This window comes from Eupeodes corollae, chromosome 3, assembly GCF_945859685.1.
Source record: "Eupeodes corollae chromosome 3, idEupCoro1.1, whole genome shotgun sequence".
NCBI lineage: Eukaryota > Metazoa > Arthropoda > Insecta > Diptera > Syrphidae > Eupeodes > Eupeodes corollae.
Window position 1 is genome coordinate 17303805 of NC_079149.1, and position 25670 is coordinate 17329474.

Genomic DNA, 25670 nt, shown 5'->3' on the forward strand with positions numbered 1-25670 from the left:
CTTGGCTTGGATATCACAACAATGGTAAAGTTGCAATGTAAGGTAAGCCATAGTTCTGCTTCCCCATTTTACCCCAAACATTTCCAGTAGTTTTTCTTTCTTTCAAATTCCGTGATAAAAATGAATTTATTACAACATTTTTGAGAACGTGCTAAGAAATATGACAAGTCTTTTTTTCAAATAGTTCAAAAAATCTAACGTGATATCGCTCATGAATTTCATAGAAACATATAAATAAAGTTTAAACAAAACACTACTAAACCATTAAGTCGTGAACAGACAAAAATTCTAACAACGTCACGTGAAAGACAACGCAAAACACCACACCCTCTAAAATTAAAAATAAACTTATGGCAAGTTGCCATAAAGTATCTATAAATTTTATCAAAGTTCACTTTCTTTATAATTAAGTGCATCTGTTCTGAATAAAATGAAAACAAATCAACAGAAAAAATCGATTACATGAAAATTCTCACTTATTTCTAAGTTTTGTTGGGAAATTCAAAAGAATTTTAAATCCCTCAAAGCTAAAAGTAAACATTAAGAACCCCCACCAAGTTTCCCATAAAACACCTCAATATATAAGTACTTCCCCATTTCGCATTTTTTTCGCAACAATACAAACTTGTTAAATAAAAAGTCTAATAAAATGTACCCCCTCTCCCCCTTTCCTCACTAAAAAACAATTATTATTTCTCATTCCAAAAGTCCATTTATCGCGCAAAGTCATAAAACAAATAACTTAAGCGACTAGCAACTCGTTTATTTACTCACTGTAGACTTTAATCTTCTTTATTTTGCATTCAGTTCTGCCCCACTTTCATCCACTTCAGCCCCTGCTAGGCATATTTTGTTCAGGGTGATTGCAGTCAAGCCCCCTTGGATCTCATCATCAAACTATTAAATAACTTTCAATTTTTGTGGATGTTCGATTGGGAATATATTTAAGCGATTGATCGACAAACAAAACAATTTTGACCAACTCACTGTGTTTTGGCATCGAAGATCCACTGAACTCAGCTGTTTCACGTGAAATTGTTCTATTTTGGTTCCAAATAAAATCAATATCTATACTTGTAGATACAAAGGTACGAGTACGAAACGTTTAAATCATTGTTCCCAGGGTAGGATTTTATTTATTGTGCACAATTTGTGGGCCTCATAACTAAAACGATTCTTAAGCTACTTTGAGACGGTCAACGAAATCTGTCAAGGCGTTGACACTATCTGACTTAAAAATGTCAAAATCTCTCCCAAACCTCTCTGACGTAAGGAACATACAAATCTCTCCAAACAGTGTTGATTCGCTTCGAGTAACTGTCAACGAAAAATGCTGTCAACCCATTCACAAGTTTATTGACGTTTATATTAGCTGCGTTCAATCTCAGACAGATATGGTATCCGGATACCTTTTGGTCAGTGTTTTACGTGTAAAATAACAGCTGATCAAAAACAGCTGAGATGTCAAAAAAGGAATCCAAAGGTATCCAAGAATTTCTGGGGTATGTAGGTATCTGACAGAACAGCTGATTCAACACATGGTAGAATTTAAAGAAACTTTATCTACTGTGAACAAACCAACTCAAAATCTTTCCGCAAAGCAACTTCTGCTCATTCGGAGATAAGATCGAAAGTCTTCCAAACTATATCTAGGTATTGTCACTTCATAATATTCCTCTTTTCGTTTCGTTGAATTATCCATTAAATCTTTTATCTTACAACAATTTTGACTTCGAAGCTTAAATGTTTCTCTGCTTTTTGTAAATAGCTGGAAGTTGATTTTATTTTTTGACAGCTATCTAAATACAGCTATTCAACTCGTTCAACAAGATATCTAAAAATCCACCTATCCAGGATACCCTATCCAAAAGAAAATTGAACGTAGCCATTGATACACATTTTTAAATCAAGGCCTTGTCAAATTTCTGTAACCGTGTAATGTCTGACTCAATGTTGTCCCAAAATGCTTTGAGCTTTTTCCCAGTTAATTTTGGGACACGTTAATTGCGATGATTAGGTCCCAAAAGAAAGTCATCGTATAGACGTCTTTGAAACTCAATGAACGTGTCCCAATATTGATAGGGCAGAATTTATCAACGTATTATGGGACGGACAATTTTGATCGAGAAGTGTCATTGGTGTTATAGTCTACGTTTTCTACATTTCTGTCACTGTTACGTCACGCTGTCATGGTGACAACAGAAAGTCAATTTAGTTTTGAGCAGGTGCTCCCATTTATGTTTATGAACCACTATTTGTAAGTTGTTCAATAGTTTAAAGAAGTATTTTGAGTTACATTTGCCGCCTCCTATGATCTAACGCCTTAAGCAGCTACTTACTTGACTGTCTAGACAATCCACTACGTTATTTATTCGAAGCAAGTGAAATGACAACAACAGTTCAAGTATTGTAGTAATTCTGATATTTGTGTAGTACAAATGAATTGATTATTCTTACCGATAGTTAATTAATAGTTATGTAAGTTATGAGGAAGAAAGTTTGATAGAATTTGCATAAAATAAATGACGTACCTGTCAAATGAGAATTCGAACTTAGCGTTTTCGGTTTCGGTTTAAAATAAGTTTTTATTGTATCTATGCTACGAGTATATATCTGATAATTTGATTATAGGTAAAAGTTAGCTATCTTATAGGTGGAAAATTTTGAATGAGGTTATTTTTGGTATCTATGAACCTATATACTAATTATTTCTTATTATTTAGATTAGGATAAAATACAAGGTTGAAATTGATATAAGGTTGTTGGTTTATTGTATTTTTAGTTGCTATATGAGTATAGAACTTCAAGTAGAAACGTATAACAGAGGCAATCCTCGTTATTGATAAATAAATTAGATCAATTTTCGATCCCATTACTTTATAGGCTTACCGATAAAAAAAAATATCCTAACAACAACAGTAAAATCAAATCTTGATGTAAATCAGTAACTAAGTGGTTTTCGAAAGTAATTTGTTTTTTAAGTGCGATTAGCAACTGGGTCAGAATGGGTTTTGGGTGGAATATGGATTTTTTTGACAACATTTTGAGCGCCTTGTTTGTTTGAGGCGTTGCTTTAATTGAATGACTTTATATCTTGTGTTTGAAAACAATCTTTTAAAGAAATGAGACCAAATCCCACATACAAATAATCTGGGTCGGCTCTCTGAATCGTTAGAAACCGAAATATAATAGGATATTTTGACGGCTGGAACAATCTGTTAATTTTGACAACCATTGCTGTGTAAGAATTCTTGTCAGGGATGGAGGGGACCTACAATTTTTAAGCTGAATCTAAAACTTTAAATTGAGAAAACACTTTTCATGACAAGAATTACTCTTGGAGGATTTGTCAATTCCTCGCAAGAGGCAGTACCCTTGATTGAACCCAAGACATCTGACATGACAGTCCAACGCAGTAACCATCACGATACTGGTACTACAAAAAAAATGTCTTAAGTTTTTATTTTTTGTAAAAAAAACTGTCAATTCGGTTTTTCTCAAAACTTTACCGAATATTGAGAACAATATTTCTTTTAAGTTAAAATTAGTTGAAAGCCATAATCTCAAATTTTTGAAAGGATATTTGAGTCGAAATTAATAAAAAAAAAAAAACTTACAATTCGATTCTTCTCATAATCTTATCAGATGTTAAAAACGTTATTTTTCATTGCACAAAATTGTTTTGAAGGTAAAATCATTTTTTATTCGTAAAATTTTCCGGTTTTTAAGCTATGGACGACGAAAAACATGTCGCAAATGTACGAACGTACGTACGCACAAACGTCTTTCTAAACAATTTTAATTTCGACTCTAGGGACCTTGAAACGTCGAGAAATGTAAAAATTTTCAATTTGACAAATCGGACCCATTACAATAACATCCTATGGGATGTTAAAATAGGAACCGCTTTAAAATATCACTAAGGAAACAATGAATTTTGACAATTCGAATAGGAAATTGTTCAATAGAATTGAAAAGAGTTGAATCATCTTATACAAATGGAAAGCTCGTGATAGTCAATTTGACTATCAAAAATGTGGTACATGCATATTGCGAATTTCAATTATTAATTAATAGTTGATAAATATTGAAATTCAGCCTCTCAAAGCTTCACTCTTTATTCCTATTTAAAAATTATACAAAGTTCATGTTAATCACAACAAACAAATTTGTGTCAATTGTCTAGTAAAACACCGGTGTTTTGTTGGAAAACCTATTAATAGTATAGTAGGATTTTACACGAATAACAAAAATAATGTCCGCAGTATGACTACTACCGATAAAACTTAAAGTAGAATCTTACTACGGATGGGTTTTTGACATTTATACGAGTCTCGAATGGATCTTATGTGATTTTGTTCTCAAATGTTCTATATTTTTTTTTCGAATTTTTTGATAAATCATTCTGGCAAATATTCAATTGTATCGACTTCCAAATATAAAAACTGGGCTACTGCAGATCGTTTTTTTTTCAATATCTCACTGTACTATACATAGAATACCAACAAAACATGGCTAATGTAAAACTTTGACATTTGTATATGTACTATCAATTTAAAGTTGACACTTTTAATAAGGGCGATAGTCTTTTATCATTATCACCTTAGTCGATTCCACTCCTTAACAATTTTTGACGTTTCCCTACATAAATTAAAGATGTCTTTTAGCGAAGCTTTGATTATTGTTTACGGTTTGACAGTTGGTAATGTCAAACTGTGTTGACAATAATGCTTTAAAATTGTGGAAATTTACTTTGACACAAACAAATCTGTTAGCAAAGTTTATTAAGCGCTTCATTGTGTTTAGTGACAAAACTTATTTACGGTGAATAGGAGCGCTATCCAAAAAAAATTTAAGTTGACGAGATGACATTTAATTCCATGTATCATGCAGTTCAAGTTTATATTTTGGTTGAAATGTTGTTTTCTTTTTGTAAACGGAACCTTGAATTTATTAATCAAATAAATCCAATTCAACTTTGTTAAGACATTTACTTCCAAAGAATGACATTTCAAAACTCCTCAGAACTGGAAATTGGCAGAGGAAGTGAATTATGGCTTCTTTTCTGTGTTGATCTTCACAGTCATGAATATTTTTAGGAACGCCTAAATTTGCGGATAAATGTTAAATTATCGGCTAATGTCCGGTACATATTGAAACGACCCTGGCTATAATATTTCTGGGTCTGCATAAAAGCTAAATAGAGCAGTATTTGCTACAGACCGGCTATATCTTTCTAGATATAATACAGTACGTAAAACCTTTCTACCTAGGCCGTATTTCATGAACATTGACAATCGACAATGCTGCAAACTTTTCGCATTTATCTGACAAGTTTTCACTGCGTTACGTTTTAACAGGTGACATAGTTTTCCGCTAAAGAACATTTTGTCGTTTTAATTTTGTCGCTGTCAGGTTATGATAAATTTATTGTGACAGTTACGTCATTGTCATATTTTGCATGTATAGGTCTTTTGATACAACGCTGAATTGAAACATCGTCCACCCTGAGGTCTATTTCCAAAACAGTGTAACTATCATAAAACTTGGGTCTTAACATTAAGGGAATATTTCCATTAATTGAAAATCACTCAATGCTGAAAAATCATTGTTCATTACTTTTTTTACAAACCAAGGATTTCCTACTTCGCAAAATTGCAAATCAATTTCTTGCCTTTCACTGGAAGATATGATATTCGAAATTTTTCACCAACATTGTCTCTTCACAACTGACACTTAATTGACTGGTAAAATGATGTCAGTTTTATACTGTCAAAATTTTAATTTATATTTTTTGTGTTCAATCCAAAAATTGACACTATAAATTTGTCAGGAAGTTTGAAAGAACTCTTTAAAATACCTGACAATTGGCTGACAGCTTTTTTATGATCCGAAATCTCGACAACTCCCGCAAATTCCCCGACGATTGTATTGAATTGATGGTTTTTTAAAAGACAGAATTTTAAAAATCATCAAGTTATTAAATCTGTCGATATTTTCAATTTGTATGAAATAGGACTCTGCATTCGATTATGTCTGAAAAACGGGAATATAAACCCTTGCCACAGCACCGGTTTTTGCAGGGCTCGTTGATTCTCTCAATTTCCTTATTTTATCTAATTCAACTCCATTCTAAATTTAAAACTGTAGTAGCCTAGGTTAGGTAAGGTTATAGTGGCTGTCCAAGATCGAAACGGATACACCACATGAATCTTTAGGCTTCCTCCTAAGCTCAATGGAATTAGTTTGAGTCTCTTACGAAACGTGAGAGGCTGATTATGCTGATATGATCGTTTAGATCGTCAAAGAAGAGTTCTCCTAGGTAATTCTTGCGTTTTTGAGAATACGCCTAGTCGCGTGGTGTGATTTCCTAGTAGACAGTGTCCAGCTTTGACACCTATTATCGAGCTTATATGCGATCTGCTTAGAGATAGCAAGCACCTTGAACGTTTTAAATCTAGTATTGGCCAGATGTTTTTTGTGGTGATGTTGTTCCACCTAGTGCCTGCCCTCCTCACAGCGTCTTGCATTACCAACAGTTTACAAGTAGCGATTGGTATGCCAGTATGTACCAAACGTGATAGGATGGGCTTTACTGTTCCTGGAGAGTTCATCAGCCTTACAGTTACCTGGAATGTCTCTATGGCCCGGCACCCAGCAAAGGTGAATATTAAACTGTTGCGCCATCTCCATTAGAGATGATAGACAGTTATGAACTGTTATATAGTTTGTAGAGACAGAGTCCAGAGATTTGATAGCGGCCTGACTATCTGAGAAAATACGGATATCAGGTGTTGATATCACTTTTTCTTTGAGCCAAGACAAGACTTCTTTTATCGCCAAAAGTTCCGCCTGGAACACGCTACAATGGTTGGGAAGGCGGAATGAGAGAATTAATTTCAGTCGTTCAGAGTACACACCTCAACCAACCCCTTCTTTTGTTTTTGACCCATCTGTGTAAAAATGGATAGACTCATCCTCCAAAAATGTCCTATCCTCCCAAAAAGATCTGGGAAGTATAGAAATCTTTGAATTCCTGTCGAATTGCAGACCATCCCCCAGATGTAGGCTGCATGCTTTGGAAATGAGTCCAAATACCTAAGAACTAAGGAGTGACCAATGTTGTCGTTAGTCTACTGCGACGAAGCTCTGAGGCCAATAGCAGAGCTTGCAGCTATTTGTTTGCTAAAAATGTCAAGAGGTGTTAGGATCCGCTTATACATAGGCAAGCTGAACGTTGGACTTTATTTAATTAATCCCGGTTTATTCCTTTCTCTAAAGCAATCCACCGTACTGCCACACCGTACATTAAAATCGGTCTGGTTACCAATGTGTATAGCCAATGTGTGATTCTGGGTTGAAAGCTCCATTTATTACCAATAGCTTTGTTGCAAGAAAAGAGAGCTGCAATAGCTTTTTTGACTCTTTTCTGTACGTTGCGTACGTCCACATAGACTATCACTCTGAAACCCTCCGCATTCAGGCTAGTAAGGATTTCATTCACCACAAGGTTCCAGAGCATTAAATGGAATAACTCCCTATGCGAACTCTCTACTTAGAGATTTTAGTGCAGATGTCATTGCAAAAGTGCCCCCGTTGTTGAAGGCACCTTCGATGTCAAGGAAAGCAACCATAGTGAACTCTTTATGATGGAGGGAATATTCGACGGTGTGTACTAAAGTGTGTTACGCTGTTTCCACCGATTTACCTTTACAGTAGGCATGTTGAGACGAAGACAGAAGTCTTGTATCAATACTTGCCCTTAAATGGATATCAATCAATCTTGCCAAGCTCTTAAAGAGGAACCTGCTTTGGGTATAAAAAGCACATAGACCAGTTAAAGACAGCTGGTAAAAATTGCCTCAAGGATTGGTGCAATTATGTCAGAAATCTTTCGTAACTCGGCTGGTATTATTCCATATGGTCCTGCAGATTTAAATGGATAATGGATATGTTGTATTAGGACTTGAACGTATAAAACCGTTTTTCAAGCAGCTTGGCATCGCTTGATTAGTTGAAAGAATTTTCCGTAACCTAGAAGCTTCAGAAGTTTCTTCTATCGTGCCACAGAAGGATCGCCAAAAAGATCGCTTAGATTTCCTTAGTTCCTTCTTGTAGATTCTTAGGGATTCTTTGTAAGAGTCCCAGTGAGAGGCTTGTTTTGCGGCTTTGGCTCGGTTGAAATGTTTCCTGCATTCTTTCCTGAGCGAGTCAAGCTCTGAGGCCCAACATTGTGGTGCAGTAGTCTATGTTTGTAGTGAAAATATTTGATAAAAATAGTTCTGTGAGAAACCCGTAAGGTCTATAAAATGGTAAACAATTTATATTACTCAATTCTTTTTCTTAGGTAAATTTTCGACGATAAGGGGATTTTTAAATGTCTACGTAAAATTCATCTGATAACGGTATTAAACAATAGTTTGAAGTACATTTTAAAAACTGTATTCATCAGAATAGTTATTTTTATATATTTTTTATCTAAAATCTTTTACTAATAAAGAATTTTCTTATCTTTCTGAATTAAACATTTTTAATGCTAAACTAAACCTAACTAGTTCCATGTGTCAATTCCATGGTGACGGCAAACACCAACACGTTGTTATTTCGAGTGCCATAATTATTGTTTACTTTTACCTGCTTTTTTTATTAGTTCAAAAACGTGTTTCAACACATAATAGATAACAAGAAATTTATTTACATTATTGAACAGAACATAATATCTTTTATGATAACATTCCTATAAAAAAAAAGTACATCTGGACGTCTTAAGTTCCGAATTTCATAATTTCATGAATTAGGTAGGCACACTTTCTTCCAAACGGACTCCCTCTTAAAAATGTTATCTTTGACAGTTGCTTAAAAATGTAGACGAAGTGCAGAAAATAAGGAACTCAAACGCTTGAGTTACGTATAGATCTTAAAGTTCCTTCTAATCTTATCGAGACGGAAACGTTTATTTTCTTCCTCAAAAACAAAACAAAATTATTGTATGTATTTTTCGAGGAAAGTTAAAGATCTCCAGTTGTTGAAGTGTCGAAAAGTAAATCCCCATTGTTTTTTTTGGAAAAAATACTTTTGAAATTAATACTTTCTATAAAAATAACCTTCGTTCAAAACCAAAAGATATCTTATATTGTGTTTGTTTACTTTTTTAAGGGTGTTCTATAAAATTATTATATTTCTTCTATAAACGTACACTTGTAGGCAAAAGTACTTGAAAAATATAAGATAACAAACGTTAACCGTTTTGCAAAAGTTTATTTCCATAATTATCAGAATTTAATTTATTGATTTGAAAACATTATTTATTAGTGTTGTTTAGAGTTCATTTCCCTCCTTAAGTGGATTGTTTTATACCCAGCATGAATGCTGAAAACAGATGTTTTCAAAACTTATAAAATTATAAATCATCTGTCAAATATTCTTCGAACATTAATTATTCAACATACAAATGTGTCAGCAACGGTTTTGAACATAAGTTTAATGATAAATATATGTTGAAATGTGTATTTGAAACTTTCCAGTTATTTATCCTTTTGTTTTATAATTCAAAAGAGTTATTTTTGGAAGGGTTAGCTAAAAATAGAACTTCCAAATAAAAGTACTGCGTAAGGTTTTCTTTTTTCGGAATTTGGTTTATTAAGTTAACATTTTTATGTCTCAAGAGTTTATGTGAATTTGTGGGGATTTCCATGTGATTTGGTTTTGAGCACACAAGAGAACCACTTCCATGCAAAACCACAAGTGAAAGATACAAATTTGAAGGGGGCTTGTAAACAATGAAATATTCATTCATGAAAAAGACTTCTAAGGAATTACTTTGAATAATATATGTATGTAATATCAGGTTTCTTAAAAAAAGCTTTCATTTTTGACAGTCTGCTATTTAGACAGCTGTCATTTTTGAAGCTGTCATCTTTTGAGATTTAACAAGTGGAACTAGACCATTACTAAAAACGAAAAGATACACACTTCAATAAAAAACTGAAACTGAAAAAAATTACGATAAATATAGGGACAAATTTGCAATCACGGGTTTTTCGGCAAGAAAGGTTTCCGTAACATACAGATTTTTTGGAAAATGATAATATTTTCATTAAAAACTACATCAGTTCTATTTTTTTTTTTAATAAATAGCACAAGCTTAAAAAGTTTTGTGTACTTTAAATATGCCAAAGACGCAGTGAGAAAAGATTGAAGGGTTGATTCAGCATTCTTGAACATTGTAATGACAGGGAAAGATAAAGCTTTGCAAGGCATTCCACATTCGCGTAGTACGGCTAAAAAATTAATCTCTGTATTTCACAGTACGGCCCAAGTTGGACTCGATGGTAAACTGATGGGTATTCCTAGAAGCGCGGGTGTTACGGTTAAATTGTTTAAGGGGAGGAATGCAACTGTCTATTTCACTAGAGCATAGTCCATTAAAATAACGGTAAAAAGGGTGAGGCAAGAAACCTTGCGTCGATGTTCGAGTGATGTAAACAAGTTGATGATGTTAATGTCACCAATCATTTTAAAAGCTCTTTTTTGAATACTGTCCAAGAGGTTTAAATAAGTTACTAGAGCCCCACCCCAGAGATGAGAGTTATATTCAAGTTTCGGACGTATGTATATAGGTTTTGTAGATTGTAGCCACATCAGAAGAAGAGAACAATTTCGTCCAACGTTTCAAAAAGCCTAGACATCTTTCGGCATATTTGGCAACATCGCGTATGTGATCGCTAGACAAAAGGTGGTTGCTGATGCGCATTCCAAGGATGTCAAGATTTTCCGTTTCGTTGATGCAAGTGCCACTCATAGATAGTGGCAAAGAGGGTTTATCTCGCTTTAACGATGCAAGACAGCATTGCGTTTTCAAAGCATTAATGGCTAAATTACAAACACGCTTCAGCTTCGGCTTCGTCTGCGTTACGGTGGGCTTGCTTCGAGGTTGCTTTGAATGACATTTCTATTATTTCTTCTCTCCAAAGAGCAAATATTTTGTTTGTTGACATATTTTTTACAGCTGTTGAGCTGTCAGACAAAGCAAATGTTCAGATAATTGAACTAGAGCTTCCGTTTGGAGTCACATTACGTTACATTACGTACTTTTCCTTACGATTGTCAAACGAAACGTGAGATCGAAGCTCCATTGTGATAGCACGCATTGTATTCCTATGGCTGAACTCGTTAACGTCAGGCGAAGCCGAAGCTGAAGAGTGTTTGTGTTTCAGCCATAATTCCACACGATTTCTTATTCCCCATTGTACAATGCTGTGTAGCTCGGAATTTAATGAGCTAATCATATTTTGCCGTTGCAGTTCCACATCCGCAGAGGAGGGTTGTGAGTCTGGAAACGAATATGAAAAGCTAAGAGTACTATCGTCAGCGAAACAATGTATTGGATTAGAAGTCGCAGACTGGAGATTATTTATAAAAATGAGGAAGAGGGTCGGAAACCAAACGGAGCCCTGAGGCACACCAGCATTTATTTTGTGATTTTTAGACTTGAATCCATCCAATACAACTATTGAACGGTTCGAAGGGATTCATAAAAACCGAAAGCACGCATTTTCGATAAGAGAGCCTGATGACAAACCCTATCAAATGCCTTTGAAATATCAAGTGCAATAATCTTACTTTCTCCAAAACGATGTAAAGATCTGTTCCACTGTTCGGTGAGATGAACCATGAGATCACCAGTGGACCTATTGCTACGAAAGCCGTATTGCCGGTCATTAAGAAGCTTCCGTTCTTCAAGATATTTCTTAAGCTTCACCAGTGGACCTATTGCTACGAAAGCCGTATTGCCGGTCATTAAGAAGCTTCCGTTCTTCAAGATATTTCTTAAGCTGATAATTAATCAGCGTTTCCATGACCTTTGAAAAAAGGGACGCAAGTGCGATTGTTGGTCCCATACAATCATTTACTCGTTCAAGAACTGGGAGAGTCAGGACACTATCTGGTAAGGTGGAGTTTTCGGCGAACTGCCTTGCAAATAAGTTGGCTTTATCAATAGAGCTAACTAAAGGAGTGTCATTGACAACAAGCGTAGGAACCGAGGAAGAGGAAGAATTCCTCATGTTTTATCAAATGACCAAAAATGCTTACTGCCTCTGGGATATTGCAGTATTTTTCGCCGTAATTTTGGGTCATGTCTTCAGGGCCTTCCTGACTTGCTTAAACTTTTTCCGGTTTTCCTAAGTTGGGTTGGCTTTAAAACACGGAAGCACCCCTGTCTCCTTGATAACCTATTTCTAAATAAAAGAATGTACATTGGTGTTGAATTCATAAGCATAACAACGACAGTTGAAAACAAGTGTGGTAACACATTCAACATTTGCGTTGTACGGTTAAAAAACGAATATCTTTACTCCTAGATTCCTAGAAGCGATTTGTGCCAGTTGTTAAATATACAAATGGATTGAAGACTTAAACAAAATCCGTTGAACCAAATTAAATTTTTATGATTTAAAACCTTTTTAACAAACGCCAAAAACTTGCACTTAGATTTATTTCACTGAGATGCGACTCACACTGATAGCTTTCACTGAGTGCCAAGTTACTCGAGTCTAAAATCACTGTTTACCAATTTTTAGTAGTACTTGTTTTTGGTTTTAGTTTTTTTTTGTAAATAAACTGTCACTTTAATTTTTCTAAAAATGTTAACAAACGTCAAAAACGTTATGCTTCGATGCATTCAATCATTTGAAGGTAATATTATTTATGGTTAGTTAAATATTTGAGTAAACAAATAAAGGGTGATTAAATGTCAAAGGCCAATGTTGAATGCGAACCTAAACGTCAAGTTTTCTTCTGCATTTCATTTGACATTTCTCAAATTTAGCCACCGAAATATTATTATGAAAATACGCGTTTAAATCAAAAAACATAAGGTGCACATCGTAATTGTTTCGCTCAATTTAATCGTCCAAAAGTGCGTACAATCAGCAATGTCGTGCACAAATTTGCATGCTCGTAAAACTCAAATACAGAAAATATTGCTGCTGTTCGCAACCGTCCGTGTCCAACAATTGGACCTCTTACGTTTGTCGTTTATAAACATTATGCAAAAAGACTTGCATTTACACGCCTGCAAGGTGCGATTGACTCAAGAACTAAAGCCTGAGAGGCGCACGATTAAAATACAAATCTAATTTTTTTTTAAATTAAATAAATAATTTGTTTATTTCTTCATTTCATTGTTAAAATATAACTAAACCGTTTAAAACATACAAAAAACCTAAAACATACACGTAGGTATATTTTTTAATTCTTCTTATTCTAAGAAGGATTTCATAAATCCATAAGAAAAAGAACACACAAAATTGAAGATCTTCTGTTTTTTTTTTTGAAGAATTACAATTATCAGTCTCAAGAATAGCATTCGGTCAAAAATAAAAAATGTATGTTCACCACACACTGTCTTCCTACATTTGATACATGCCATCTTAGACATTCTTTTTTTCTTCATAGTACATAGGCTACAGTAACGCTGAACTTTAGCTGGAGGTTCATCGTCAGCTTCTTCAGAACAATCTTGACTAGTTTGTGGCAAGATTTTTTGAATATTTTCTTTCAAACGTCTGTTCAAAGTAGGGACTTCCAATCTGGATCTCATCCACGATGCTGCCATGTAAGAGATAAGCTTCTTCATATACTCTCTACGATTCAATGGTCTTCCTGCGTTAAGCAAAACATTATGCATGTAAATTATGTAAGAATTGTCAAAGGATGTGTTTAAAATGCTATAAAACATTGTCATTGGCCATCTGTTTGTCTTTCTAGAACATGACATAGAAGAGCACATCTGATCCAACGTATCGACGCAGCCTTTAGTTTTATTGTAGAACATTTTCATCTCAGGTTTTCCAGTTGAAGAATTTATAATGGAACCTTCATCACGTTCCCACTTGGCGAGAACAGGTGTTTTCAACTGTTCGAGGATATCCCGTTTGTTTGACCTTACCGTGCCTACTATTGTCAATTTATAGGGTGCAATTAGCATTGATTTTGTGGCAGGGATGGACGTGAACCAATTGTCAAACGTTATGTTTCGGTTTGTGCCATGAACTGGTCTTGATAGCTCCTTCAAGTAATACTCGCCTTGTGGCAAACCATTTGTATTTGTTGCTCATCCAATGTATGACATAGCGTTCAGCATGTAACAAGCTCCACTATCACACATCATTTTGATTTTTATTCCATATTTACTTAGTTTGTTAGATATGAATGGGCATCTACCACGGAATCCAAGTAATTGCTCGTCGACAGTGAAATTGCTTCCAAGACAGTAATTATTTTTGCATTGAGCAATAAATAAATCCCGAACCTTCCGAATAGGAATAAATGGATCTTGGTGACAATGAGCAGGGCGCAGGGTCTTGTCATCCATTCTTAGAGACCTGATAATAAAATCGAATCTGTCTCTTCTCATAACCGTCACAAATCTTGTGCCACTAAATTAACTATCAAATAATTCGACTGTAGATAAACGGTTATTTTTCATTGCAGCACTGAGAGTAAGTATACCAATAAAAGCTTTGAGTTTTTTAAATGTCGAAGATAATATATATATGTATAATACCGCTCCGTTTAATAGCATTTTCCACATTTATCCACTGAACAAGCTCTTGAATAATATCATCCGTGATAAATAATTGAAAACATAAAAGTGGCTCCAAAATATTTCGACATATTCGAGTGGGACCGCTATTAGAACGAACTATATTCTTAGTAGATGTTCTTCCATGACTTTGGCCCTTACAAGTAGCCCAAACGTGTCTATTCTTACCTCTGATGTCTCTTTGAGCCGGAATAATTTTGCGATGGTCATGTCCGTGGTGTTCAGATGTTCAGGTGTCATCTAAGGTTTCTTCCATAACCTCATCTACGTACTCGTCGTCAGTTGCACTTTGATCCTCAATCTCACAGGAGATAAACATGCGCCTCTCGAGCGCAACGCATTACCATATCCAAACTGCTGAAGAACTGTCTATCGCCTAGAGTTGATGGACGAATGAGTTGGCTCAAATGCACGAGTTTTTTCAAACGTCTTCGGTTGAAAGAATAAAGCAATATTTTATGGGCGCTTTTGAGGAACAGTTTATCTTTATAGGGTTAAAAATCTTTAATCAGAATGGTGGCAAGAAATCGATCAACTTTCAGTTTAAAAAGTCTTTAGTGATGAGCCACGTTTTCACCTCAATGAATTCACCAATAAGCGGAATTGTCACATTTAATCTATAGATAATCGAAGAGTGATTATCAAAGAAGCAAAACAACCAACCAGAGGTAGGTCAGGGCGTGAGATGGTAAGGCACTTTTGATGGCCCGAATTGGAAGATATGTAAGCGACGATATGTGGTTTTAACAGGACGGTGGCACTTGCCACACAGCTAACGAAATAATAGCTATTTTGAGCCACAAATTCCATGGCCGTGTTATCTCACGTTGGACTCTCCCTAAAAAGTGAAAGGACAACTCCAACCCGTCAAATCTTCGGTCGATAAGTCTTCTTCCGAGCATAAGCGAAGTTTTCGAAAAGATCATCAATAGGGCTCTGACTAAGTGGGCTGTGGACAATAAAATAATAATTGCGTACAGAACGGCCCGAAAGGTTGAGGTTATTAGAATTCTCTTGCAGCGTGATTTCGACAAGATTCAGCGATATTGCGACGACTGGAAACTGAAAATAAATGTCCAGAAGTCGGAGACAATTCTGTTCCGGACTCCGTTGGCTGGGGCCACGAGGGATACGTGTAAGAATTGGCGCAAGAATTGGTCATCGTTGATCTTCGCGGGCAGCCATTGGCGAACAAAAGTCTAGTGAAGTATCTCGGTATCTGGTTAGATCAGTATTTATATTTTGACAGACATATAAATGCTGCTCTGACCAGGGCCAGAGGAGCCTTCGCTCTGACGAAACGGCTGTTTTTTAGCAGTCGGCATGACCCCGGAGTGAAAATAATTTGCTACATGGATCTCATACGGCCGATGGTCGTTTATGGTTGTCCTGTGTGGTTCATCGTTGCCCCTTCCCAGATGGAGAAGTTTCGGGTGTTCGAGTGGCAGTGTTTACGACGCTGTACCGGCTTATATTGAACAGCCGAATCTTCTTATGTGCATTACTATTCCAACGAGGTCCTATACAACGGGGCTCAAATCAACAGAATTGACAATTTCTTGATAGAACTCGTTCGAGGTCACATCGCAAGAGCTATGTCTTTGACCAACAATTTAATTTTCGGGGCGTTCTGTCCGAACGACGAATATTTTGAGAGTGAACGCTTGAGCGGCTTCATTCCACCAGAAGCATTCCTTTTTTAGAAAGGTGCGGTCTGATACACGATAGATTGGCAGTTCCGCTGATCTACCACGTCAGACGATGAACCGTATAGATAGGCGACTCCTGTACAATCGGGACGCCATGGCACAAGGCGAAGTAGAGCTCCCTAGGTTCAGTAGGGCTGTATCCGGACGGGACCAGTATTTTTTCTTAGACACTTAAGAAACATTGAATAAATGAAGGCAATATTTACTAAATGCAAGTATTACGTCTGTATTTCTCAAAAAATATTTTTAAAGAAAATATTACGTACATATACGCCACAGTGAACGATCAATGATGTGCATTTTCATTATTAAATTAAGAAAGTAAAACTCTTTTATAATGTTTTTATGAAGTCTAAATATTTAATGCAGAAAATACAGAGATTGTTTTGCTTTTCATAAAAGGTTCTTAGCGGAAATGAAGTAAGACAATTACTGTACGCAGTCTTCATACAATTTAGATTCTCTTAAAAGTGAACGTGTTCTTATATACATACTCGACAAAAAATCCTGGCCTTGTAAATAAATCGCCAAAATCCATCTGTTCACAAAATAAAAACAAAACCAAAAAATTATCTTTATATAAATTCTTACTCACATCACATTGATATTGAATACGATTTGGACATTTATCTTTATATCCATTCTTATGTGACCGTACGTCATGTTTGACAATCAAAAAATGTATAACAATTTGTTAAGCTTTACGATATAGCCTTGTCAAACCCGTTGGATGAATTTCATTTACGCAAAATACGTCACTATTATATTGATTTTTTTAAGCGCTAATAAATTAATTAAACGTTTATCATTTCAGGTTTTTATTTGAATTTAATCAAAATAGATATTTTATAACCTAAATAAATACTCATGCTATTTTTGTATCAAAAATTTGCATACCCTGTGGTAGAGTCTATGAATAAATGATGCTAAAAATAAACTTAGAACTATTTTATATCGAGCCCTAAGTAACAAACCTTTTCTCGTTTGGTTTTTGGTGTTATTTTTGTCGATTTTGAACGAAAATATCAGAAATCAGACCTTCACCTCATTAAATGTTTTATTCTCGTATTTACCTTATAAGGAGGAGCTTACACTTTTATATTTAATTTCTTGATTTTTTGTTTAAGATATCCACCGACGAGACAAAAGAAAAGGCTAAAATAAAAGTTCAGTGTTTTGCAAAAAAGTTCATTGAACATTTATTCCCATTCATATCATGCTTTGTAGCCGGCTTAAAAGCTGACCAAAAGAAACAAAACAGTGTTATGAGAAAACTTGAATGGGCTACGTGCGTTTTGACTTGAGTGTTTAAAGGTAAACATCATATTGAAGTTGGGATTGTGGATAAATTTGGATTTTTTTGTTTATTTTAAAGAATTTAAAAAAGTGTTAATTAGAGAGTGAGACTCACACTTAGAGATGGTAAAATTTAATAAATTCGTTAAACTTTTGAGTCTTATTTGGCAGGGTATGAATAAATTGACCATACAAATTGTTAAAAGCTCATAAGAAACACCATATTAGGCAATTTTATTTAAAAAAAATTCTATTCTTTTGTATTCATTAAAGTTGAAGTATTTAATTGTTTCATTTTGTTATTTCAAGTTGGTAACACTCACATTTGACATCTGTCACCCTCATCTGTCATTTGATGTGTCATGATTTTAGTTCAATGTTTCCCATTAAAAAAAAAGGATCGCTTAGCAATCGAATAATACCTAAAAGTTAAGAAAACTTATTAGAAAAGTGGCAGTTCAAACGTAGCCACTTTTACGGTTTCTGTAGATTCGTACCAATATGCTTTTGCCGAGAATTGAAAATCATGACTCGGGAATATGTTCTAACAAAACGTTGAAAAAAGCTACACAACACGGCTAATTATGGCTCCATCGTGGGTGAAGTTTTATAGCTGTGTAATTTTATGTTTTCACGGCATCAATTGACACCAACACCGTCGTTATAATCAGAGTTTTTCTTATTTAGTTCAGAGAAGAGTTCGAACTGTCAAAAAAAAATAATAGCGTTCCTTTTTGAGCTCTGATCATTCAGAGCTTCAAATTCGTGTTTCTTTTTTAGTTCTGAACATGTTCAGAGCGCGCTTTGTGAGCTCAGAATAAAATAACAGAGTAAACGAAGTAAAATGCTGAAAACAAATAATTTGGTATTTGAAGTCGGGAAATGGAAAAAAAATTATCGTCAAAACAATAAAAATGGCGATAGAGGCTGGTCGCTCTAGTGGAAAAGGTAAGATGTGAGCGCCACCTGATCCGCGGTCTTCCTCTCCTGCGCTGTCCTGTGGGTGTGGATTCGAAGACTTTCCGGGCCGGAGCATTGGTTTCCATGCGCTCTACGTGACCCAGCCATCTTAGTCTCTGGACTTTTACCCTTCTGGCTAAGTCTACGTCGCTGTACAGCCCGTACAGCTCGTCGTTGCATCTTCTCATCCACTCCTCTTCGATGCATACGGGACCGTAGATCACACGAAGAACTTTTCTCTCGAACCGACCAAAAGTTCCTTTCATCCGCTTTTGCCATAGTCCATGCTTCTGCACAGTATAGCAGGGCGAGGATGATAAGGGTCTTATATAGAAACACTTTGGTCCCTCGAGAGAGCGCATCACCTTGTCTAAAACCTTTTTGGACATTGAAAGGTTCTGTTAGGTTGTTTCCAACCTTTATGGAGCAGCGTGAATTCTCCAGGGATGCCAAATCTAGACATGGCTCTATACAGCTCGTCTCTGTAGATGCTGTCATATGCGGCCTTGAAATCGATGAAAAGATGGTGGGTGTCGATTTGGTGTTCTTGAGTTTTTTCCAGGATCTGCCGTAATGTGAATATTTGATCAACTGTGGACTTTCATGGTCTAAAACCACACTGATAAGGACCTATCAGGTTGTTGACGAAGGACTCTAGACGTTCACATATTACGGCAGAGAAGATTTTATAGGCAATGTTAAGTAGACTGATTCCTCTATAGTTGGTGCAGTTTAGAGGGTCTCCTTTTTTCAGGATCGGGCAAACAATACTGAGGTTCAATTCATCGGGCATGCTTTCAACCGACCACATCTTACAGATACTTTGGTGCATGCTCCCAACCAACTTATCTCCAACTGCTTTAAAGAGCTCGACATTAAAGCCATCCGCTCCAGTGGCGTTATTAGACTTCAGCTTAGATATGGCAATCTTTACTTCGTCTAAGTGGGGAGGACGGGATTGTTGGCTTTCGTCGTCTATGTTGAATGGATCATCCTGCCTGACAGGGGAATTCGGTTCGTCGTCAGCGTTATACAGTCTGCAGAAGTGGTCCTTCCATATCCTCAGCATTGACTGTGGTTCCACTACGATGTTTTCACTTTCGTCTTTGCAGCCTTTGGTTCTAGGTTTATGTACCTGTGTATTTCGTTTCACCTGTTCATAAAACTTTCGAACTTCATTCCTGCTTTTAAACCTCTCAACATCTTCGACCGCACGCTTCTCATGCCCTCTCTTTTTCCTTCTGAGAAGTGGGCGTTCCTTTCGCCTGTTCTGCTAATAGAGCTCATGAGCAGCTCTCGTCCTTTTATGCAGCGCCGCTTTGCGTGCCTGTTTTTTGGCTGCATTTGCCTGCCGACATTCCTCATCAAACCAGGGGTTTCTTGTTGGTGGCTGCTTGAAACCCAGCACATCAGAGGCGGCTTCTCTGATTGCATCTTGGCAATGTTGCCACTGGTTTTCGATACATTGTGTTGGCGGCATAGAACTTCGAGGGAGGTTACTTGTAACTCGGTCGGAAAAGGATTTGGCGATCTCTTGCGATTCAACGTTGTACCTTCTCCCAGCAACTCCCTGTTTTGCCTTGGGTCTGGAAACCCGAAGTGCTACCTTGGCTACAACGAGGTAGTGGTCCGAGTCGATGTTAGCTCCTTGGAAAGTTCGGACATCCATGATGCTGCAAGCGTGTCTGGCGTCGATCGCAATATGGTTAATATGGTTGACGGTAGATTGATCTGGAGAAGTCCAAGTTCCTTTGTGGATGGTTAGGTGGAGAAAACACGTACTGGCTACCATAACGTTTTGCCCCGCAGCAAAATCAATAAGACTTTATCCGTTGTCGGAAGTGTCGTCGTGCAGGCTGTTATTCCCGATTATTAAACCAAAGATATCTTCCCTTCCTAGCTTGGCATTAAAATCGCCTAGGACAATTTTAATGTCGTAGCTAGGACACTACTCACATGTTTTGTTTAAGAGCTCGAAGAACATATCTTTGGTGTTGTCATCTTTCTCTTTTGTGGGGGCGTGCGCGCATATCAGGTAATTTAGCCTTGGTCATGAGGCACTCATTGATGCACCTATAGCTCAAGACTTCTTGTCTAAGTCTGCCTTTAATGACAAAGCCGCTTCCAAAAAGGCGCTGTTTGCTTTCGTGGTAGCAGTCACCATAGTAAATATCGCAGTTTTTCATCCTCTTTTTTCCTGGACCATTCCTTAAAATAATTGCTTTATCTATATTTGTTGAACAATAAAGTAGTCTCACTTTTCCTGATTAACAAATATTTACGTTTGACAGCCTGACATTTGACATTTCAAATCATGACAGTTTAGTGCTCAAGTTGTTTCATAATTAAGTCAGAGAGCTCTGAACACACTCTACTCAGTTCGATCAGTCTCTGCTTAGCTTTGAACTGCCAAATTTTAGCAAAAGAATTACATGCAAAAGACTCACTCCAATCTTAATAATGAAGCAAAATGTTTATCAAAAATGTATTCCTTTGGTCATCATATATTTTATTTTATTTTAATTTAATTTGTTTTAATTTTAATCCCAAAAAATGTATGACCCTCTACAATTGAGTAAAATTAAAGCAAAAAGACACTTTTGAAATAGCTTGACAACTGTCTCATAGCGCATTTTTTAAGTGTGAACGTTTTCAATTTTAATTATTACACAATATCTACATTTTGAATGTTCTTGAAATTGACAATTTCAAATTGTTTACAATTAATTTTCAAATATTCCAAAAGCAAAGTAAAGTTAAAATTATGATAAACTGCCAAACTAAAATAGCTTACAGCTGTCAAAGCAAATGTCACAAAAAACAGTGTTGCCAATTGATAGTTCTCATTTATTTTATTTGGAATTTAATTTTATTTTATTTTTCTTACAGCACCGTTTTTGTGGGGATATGTCCAAACGCAGTAACAAGTAACAACTTATTATGACTAGAATATACTCCAAATTGTTTAGTGTTCTAAATAATCAAAAATTCAATTTAAGTTGCCCAAAGTGAGTATCTGTCTCTTTTTCTCACATATAAAAAAGTTTTTAATTTATTTTCTGCTTTGATAAAGTTTTTATTTTGTGAACTAAAAATAGCTAAAGACATATAAAAAACTATGTATTTTATAGATATTCAATTGAAAACGATGGTTGTAAAAATAGTAGGCACTTACTAAATCCCTTGCTAAGCCACTTTCCTGTCTGAATGGACTTCCATTTAATCAGAACACTTCAATACTCAGTTTTCTAAAGAACACAAAAAACTCTCGAAAGTGTCATAAAATTGTTAATAGTTACTAAAAATTATATTACTTATTTCCTTTCCAACACTGTGACACATTTAAAAATATTCTTTTCAAATTTACTTAAACACTTAATTTTCTTGATAACGCAACTAATTAACTTAGAAAAACAATACCATGAATGGAAATGTTTACTTTTAAGTTATGAACTTATACAATATTGTAATCTAGTTATTCATTCCATTTAGAACTGTAAAATATGAGTAAGAAGCACTTAAGAGTGATTGAAATGTTTCAAGTGTCATCGGGTACATTCCACCAGCTGAGATCTGAAAAATAATACAATATATAGGAAAATAAGAATTATTATAAATTTCTGTTAAAGTGTTTAAAAGAAAAAGTATTCACTTGCAAAGCATTTTGACTCCTTAAAATCATAATTAAAATACTTTTCTTGATCTTTGAATTACAAATTGTCCAATTAGAGTTATAAGCAGCTTCTGCAACTTTTAGACTCTTTAAAAGAAAAAATGTTAAAATCACACGATGCAAGAAAAAGCCAAATACGTTCCTTACTTCATAAGAAAATTCATTAGCATGCCAATACGAAAGTAAGACTACGTAAAATATACTACCAATATAAATGGCAGCATTTATTTGTAGCATGTAACTGTCAACCTATGAATATTTATATTTAACAATTTTAAAATGTTATAAATAGATATTAACTTACAATAAGTATGAAGAAAAGCAAAACACAAAGCATCAAACTAAACATCAAAAACTCCATTAAATTCGTCAGCGATAGTAGAGTACTCAATGTGTCACAAAATCTTAAACGAAACAAAATTTATTTTAATGACATTTGACATATAAAAATGGAGTATGACTAAAAGTAAAGCTTAGCAAAATATACCCTAAAATAAATGAGCTTAAAAGACCGAATTTATACGATGAAATATGTTTGTATTTCATAAAAAATGATAGTTTTTGATCAGTTTCGTTAAGTCTCGTTAAATTCCTTAAGTCAAGCCAGATTCATTGACATTCTCCTGAACTTACATAAATGTCAAAATTGAAATACATTGCGACTGATATGCATTAATGTGTTGTTGGCTGCGTTCAATTTCGTGTTGGATAGGGTATCTCGGAGAGATGGATTTTTAGATACCTTGTTGAACGAGTTGGATAGCTATATTGATATAACTGTCAAAAAATAAAATCAACTTTCAGCTGTTCACAAAAAGTAGAGGAACATTTAAGCTTAGGAGTCAAATTTGTTGTAAGATAAAACATTTAATGGATAATTCATCTAATTCGTGGGACGATGAGGAATTGATAGGTGCTGCTATTAATTTTTAAGTATGTCCACTATTATATTTGACATAAACTTAAGTTGTCAGAAAAAAAAATTATGGCTGGAGCCTTGCTTGACTTTTCGTTTGATTTTAAGTTGTTCACAATCTCAAATAAAATAAATATAGGTTAATGAATTTCTGACGTATTGAAACTATTAGCGTTCACATTGAACAAACATTCCGTAAAACGTTGATAGATGTGGAATTTCGGTGAAATCTGAATAAATATAAAGAAATGTTCTTTGTATTTTTCTTTGTCTAAAGAATATACGAGTATAACTAAATTTATTTTAAAGAATTCAACTGAAATTTCGTTTTACCCATAAAAGAAAATCTAAATTTGCACTGCTGGAAATTTTCCTTAAAACTAACATCTGAAGAAAATATCATAATATTTCGAATTCCCTTCAACACATTTAACATTATTTCGTTTGATGAACGCGTTCTCATGAAATCAAATTAGAGTCAGTGAAAACAAACCATAAATCAACGAACATTAGTTTTTAACATGTCAAAAACATAATGGCTGAATCACAAACACGCTTCAGCTTCGGCTTCACCTGACGTTTACGAGTTCAGCCATAGGAATTCAATGCATGCTATCACAATGGAGCTTCGACCCCACGTTTCGTTTGACAATGGTAAGGAAAAGAACGTAATGTAACGTAATGTGACTCCAAACGGAAGCTCTAGTTCAATTATCTGAACATTTGCTTTGTCTGATAGCTCAACAGCTGTAAAAAAAATGTCAACAAATACCTATGTCATTCAAATCAACTTCGAAGCAGGCCGTAATGCAGACGAAGCCGAACCTGAAGCGTGTTTGTGATTCAGCCATAATTTCGCCATATTTTTTTTTTAACCAACAACACTTTTTTCTTCCATAAATAAAATATCTACTTCCTTGAATATTTTCTAACTTAAATGAAAAAAAAAACTTAACGAAACTATTAAAAACACTGTTTGTTTAACGTTTTCAAGAAAACTTACCTTATAATTTTGTTGTGGTACTGAATACAATACTCCAAGTCTCTGTCAATTCGCTCAAAATCTTTCGTTGAATCAATTACGTTTTCCAATTTATTTTGTAGAATTTGAAGGCTCCCAATACCAAACATAAGATAATTTATGAATAAATTGGTAAAAGGTATGTAGGTGACAATAATAAAAGGCATCACGAATAGAACTTGTGTTGCAAATATGATTTCATAGCACGGACTTTTATAAACGTCAACTGTTGGTATCCAAACAGGATAAGGAAGTTCTTAAAAAAGGATTGAACATTATCTTTGAGTTATATGAATACAATTGATCAAATACAAGTTCTTAACTTAAAATTTAAATTTTTGGATACTTTCTGCTGAGCTTTAATTATTTTGAACCTACTCTAAGAAACTAATCTAATTTTTTTACTATGGTCCAATAACATTAAGTATTTCGCAACTTTTTCACAAAGCTTTAAATATTTACCTTTTGAGTTCATGCATAATGGTACAATAATTGTCATTACTCCTCCAACACTCCCCAAGAACAAACTCAGCTTTGAAAATGTATCAGCTTTAACTGCAACTGCATTCAACACTCTTAGTGATGCCATATCTCTTTGGTTCTAAAACAAAATTCACATATATACTTTTTTTGTTTAAAATCCATTTAATTTCTACCTCAGTTTCCTGAAACCAGTCTCGAATGTCTTCAATAAATTTCACAAAATCCTTTTGATTCAACAAAACCGACACAATACGAAAAATTGAGTTAAATAAAATGGCCGTCATAAATGAACTTAAAATTAAAGTTTCAACATTTCCCCAATTTACAATAAGATAAATAAATTCAGAAATATTAAATAAAATAGGAATAATCATAAAAATTGAACATTTCCAATAAGAATTATTCATATAAATAAAACCACAATATTGCCAAATTTTAATATTAATCGACAGAAGACGAAAATTTTCAATCATTTTGACAGATAGGAGTGATGTCAAAAGGTAGGAATCAGTAAGAATTCTAAAAAATTGTGAAAAATTTCATGGAATTTATACTGACTCTGTTAGGAGAATAGAAAATTAAGGCATTTTATTATGATCGTAAAAAAAAACGGAACTATCACAATTTAGAGAAGGAAATAATCACAAAACTTTTGGAATTTGACATCTTGAAATTTCAATGTGAACGCACCCTTAAGCCAATGACCGACGTCAACAATATGTCAGGTTAAAATTGATTGAGGTTGGGATTATAACTTATGGCTGAATCACAAACACGCATCAGCTTCGGCTTCGTGTGCGTTACGGTGGGCCTGCTTCGAGGTTGCTTTGAATGACATTTCTATTATTTCATCCCTCCAAAGAGCAAATAATTGGTTTGTTGACTTTTTTTTACTGCTGTTGAGTTGTCAGACAAAGCAAATGTTCAGATAATTGAACTAGAGCTTCCGTTTAAAGTCACATTACGTTATATTAAGTTATTTTCCTTACGATTGTCAAACGAAA

At 34.9% G+C, this 25670-nt stretch overlaps 2 protein-coding genes across 2 annotated transcripts in view; one reads left to right on the forward strand and one right to left on the reverse strand.

Annotated features, from left to right (window-relative positions):
• The first annotated feature begins 21504 nt into the window (after positions 1-21504).
• The window catches only part of LOC129949100 (electron transfer flavoprotein beta subunit lysine methyltransferase-like), a 55112-nt gene continuing 50946 nt past the window's right edge, over positions 21505-25670 (forward strand). The window contains exon 1 of the mRNA XM_056060347.1: positions 21505-21581. Within this exon, the coding sequence (XP_055916322.1) occupies positions 21514-21581 (68 nt within the window). The 5' untranslated portion in view covers positions 21505-21513. The remainder of the gene's footprint in view (positions 21582-25670) is intronic.
• On the reverse strand, positions 21842-25159 carry LOC129949098 (odorant receptor 43a-like). The gene is made up of 7 exons (XM_056060345.1): positions 24840-25159; positions 24646-24784; positions 24166-24439; positions 22551-22650; positions 22394-22495; positions 22226-22333; positions 21842-22146 (listed from the first exon to the last, which is right to left on the reverse strand). Exons 1-7 carry the CDS (start codon positions 25137-25139, stop codon positions 22045-22047), a joined length of 1125 nt encoding a protein of 374 aa, XP_055916320.1. The 5' UTR covers positions 25140-25159; the 3' UTR covers positions 21842-22044.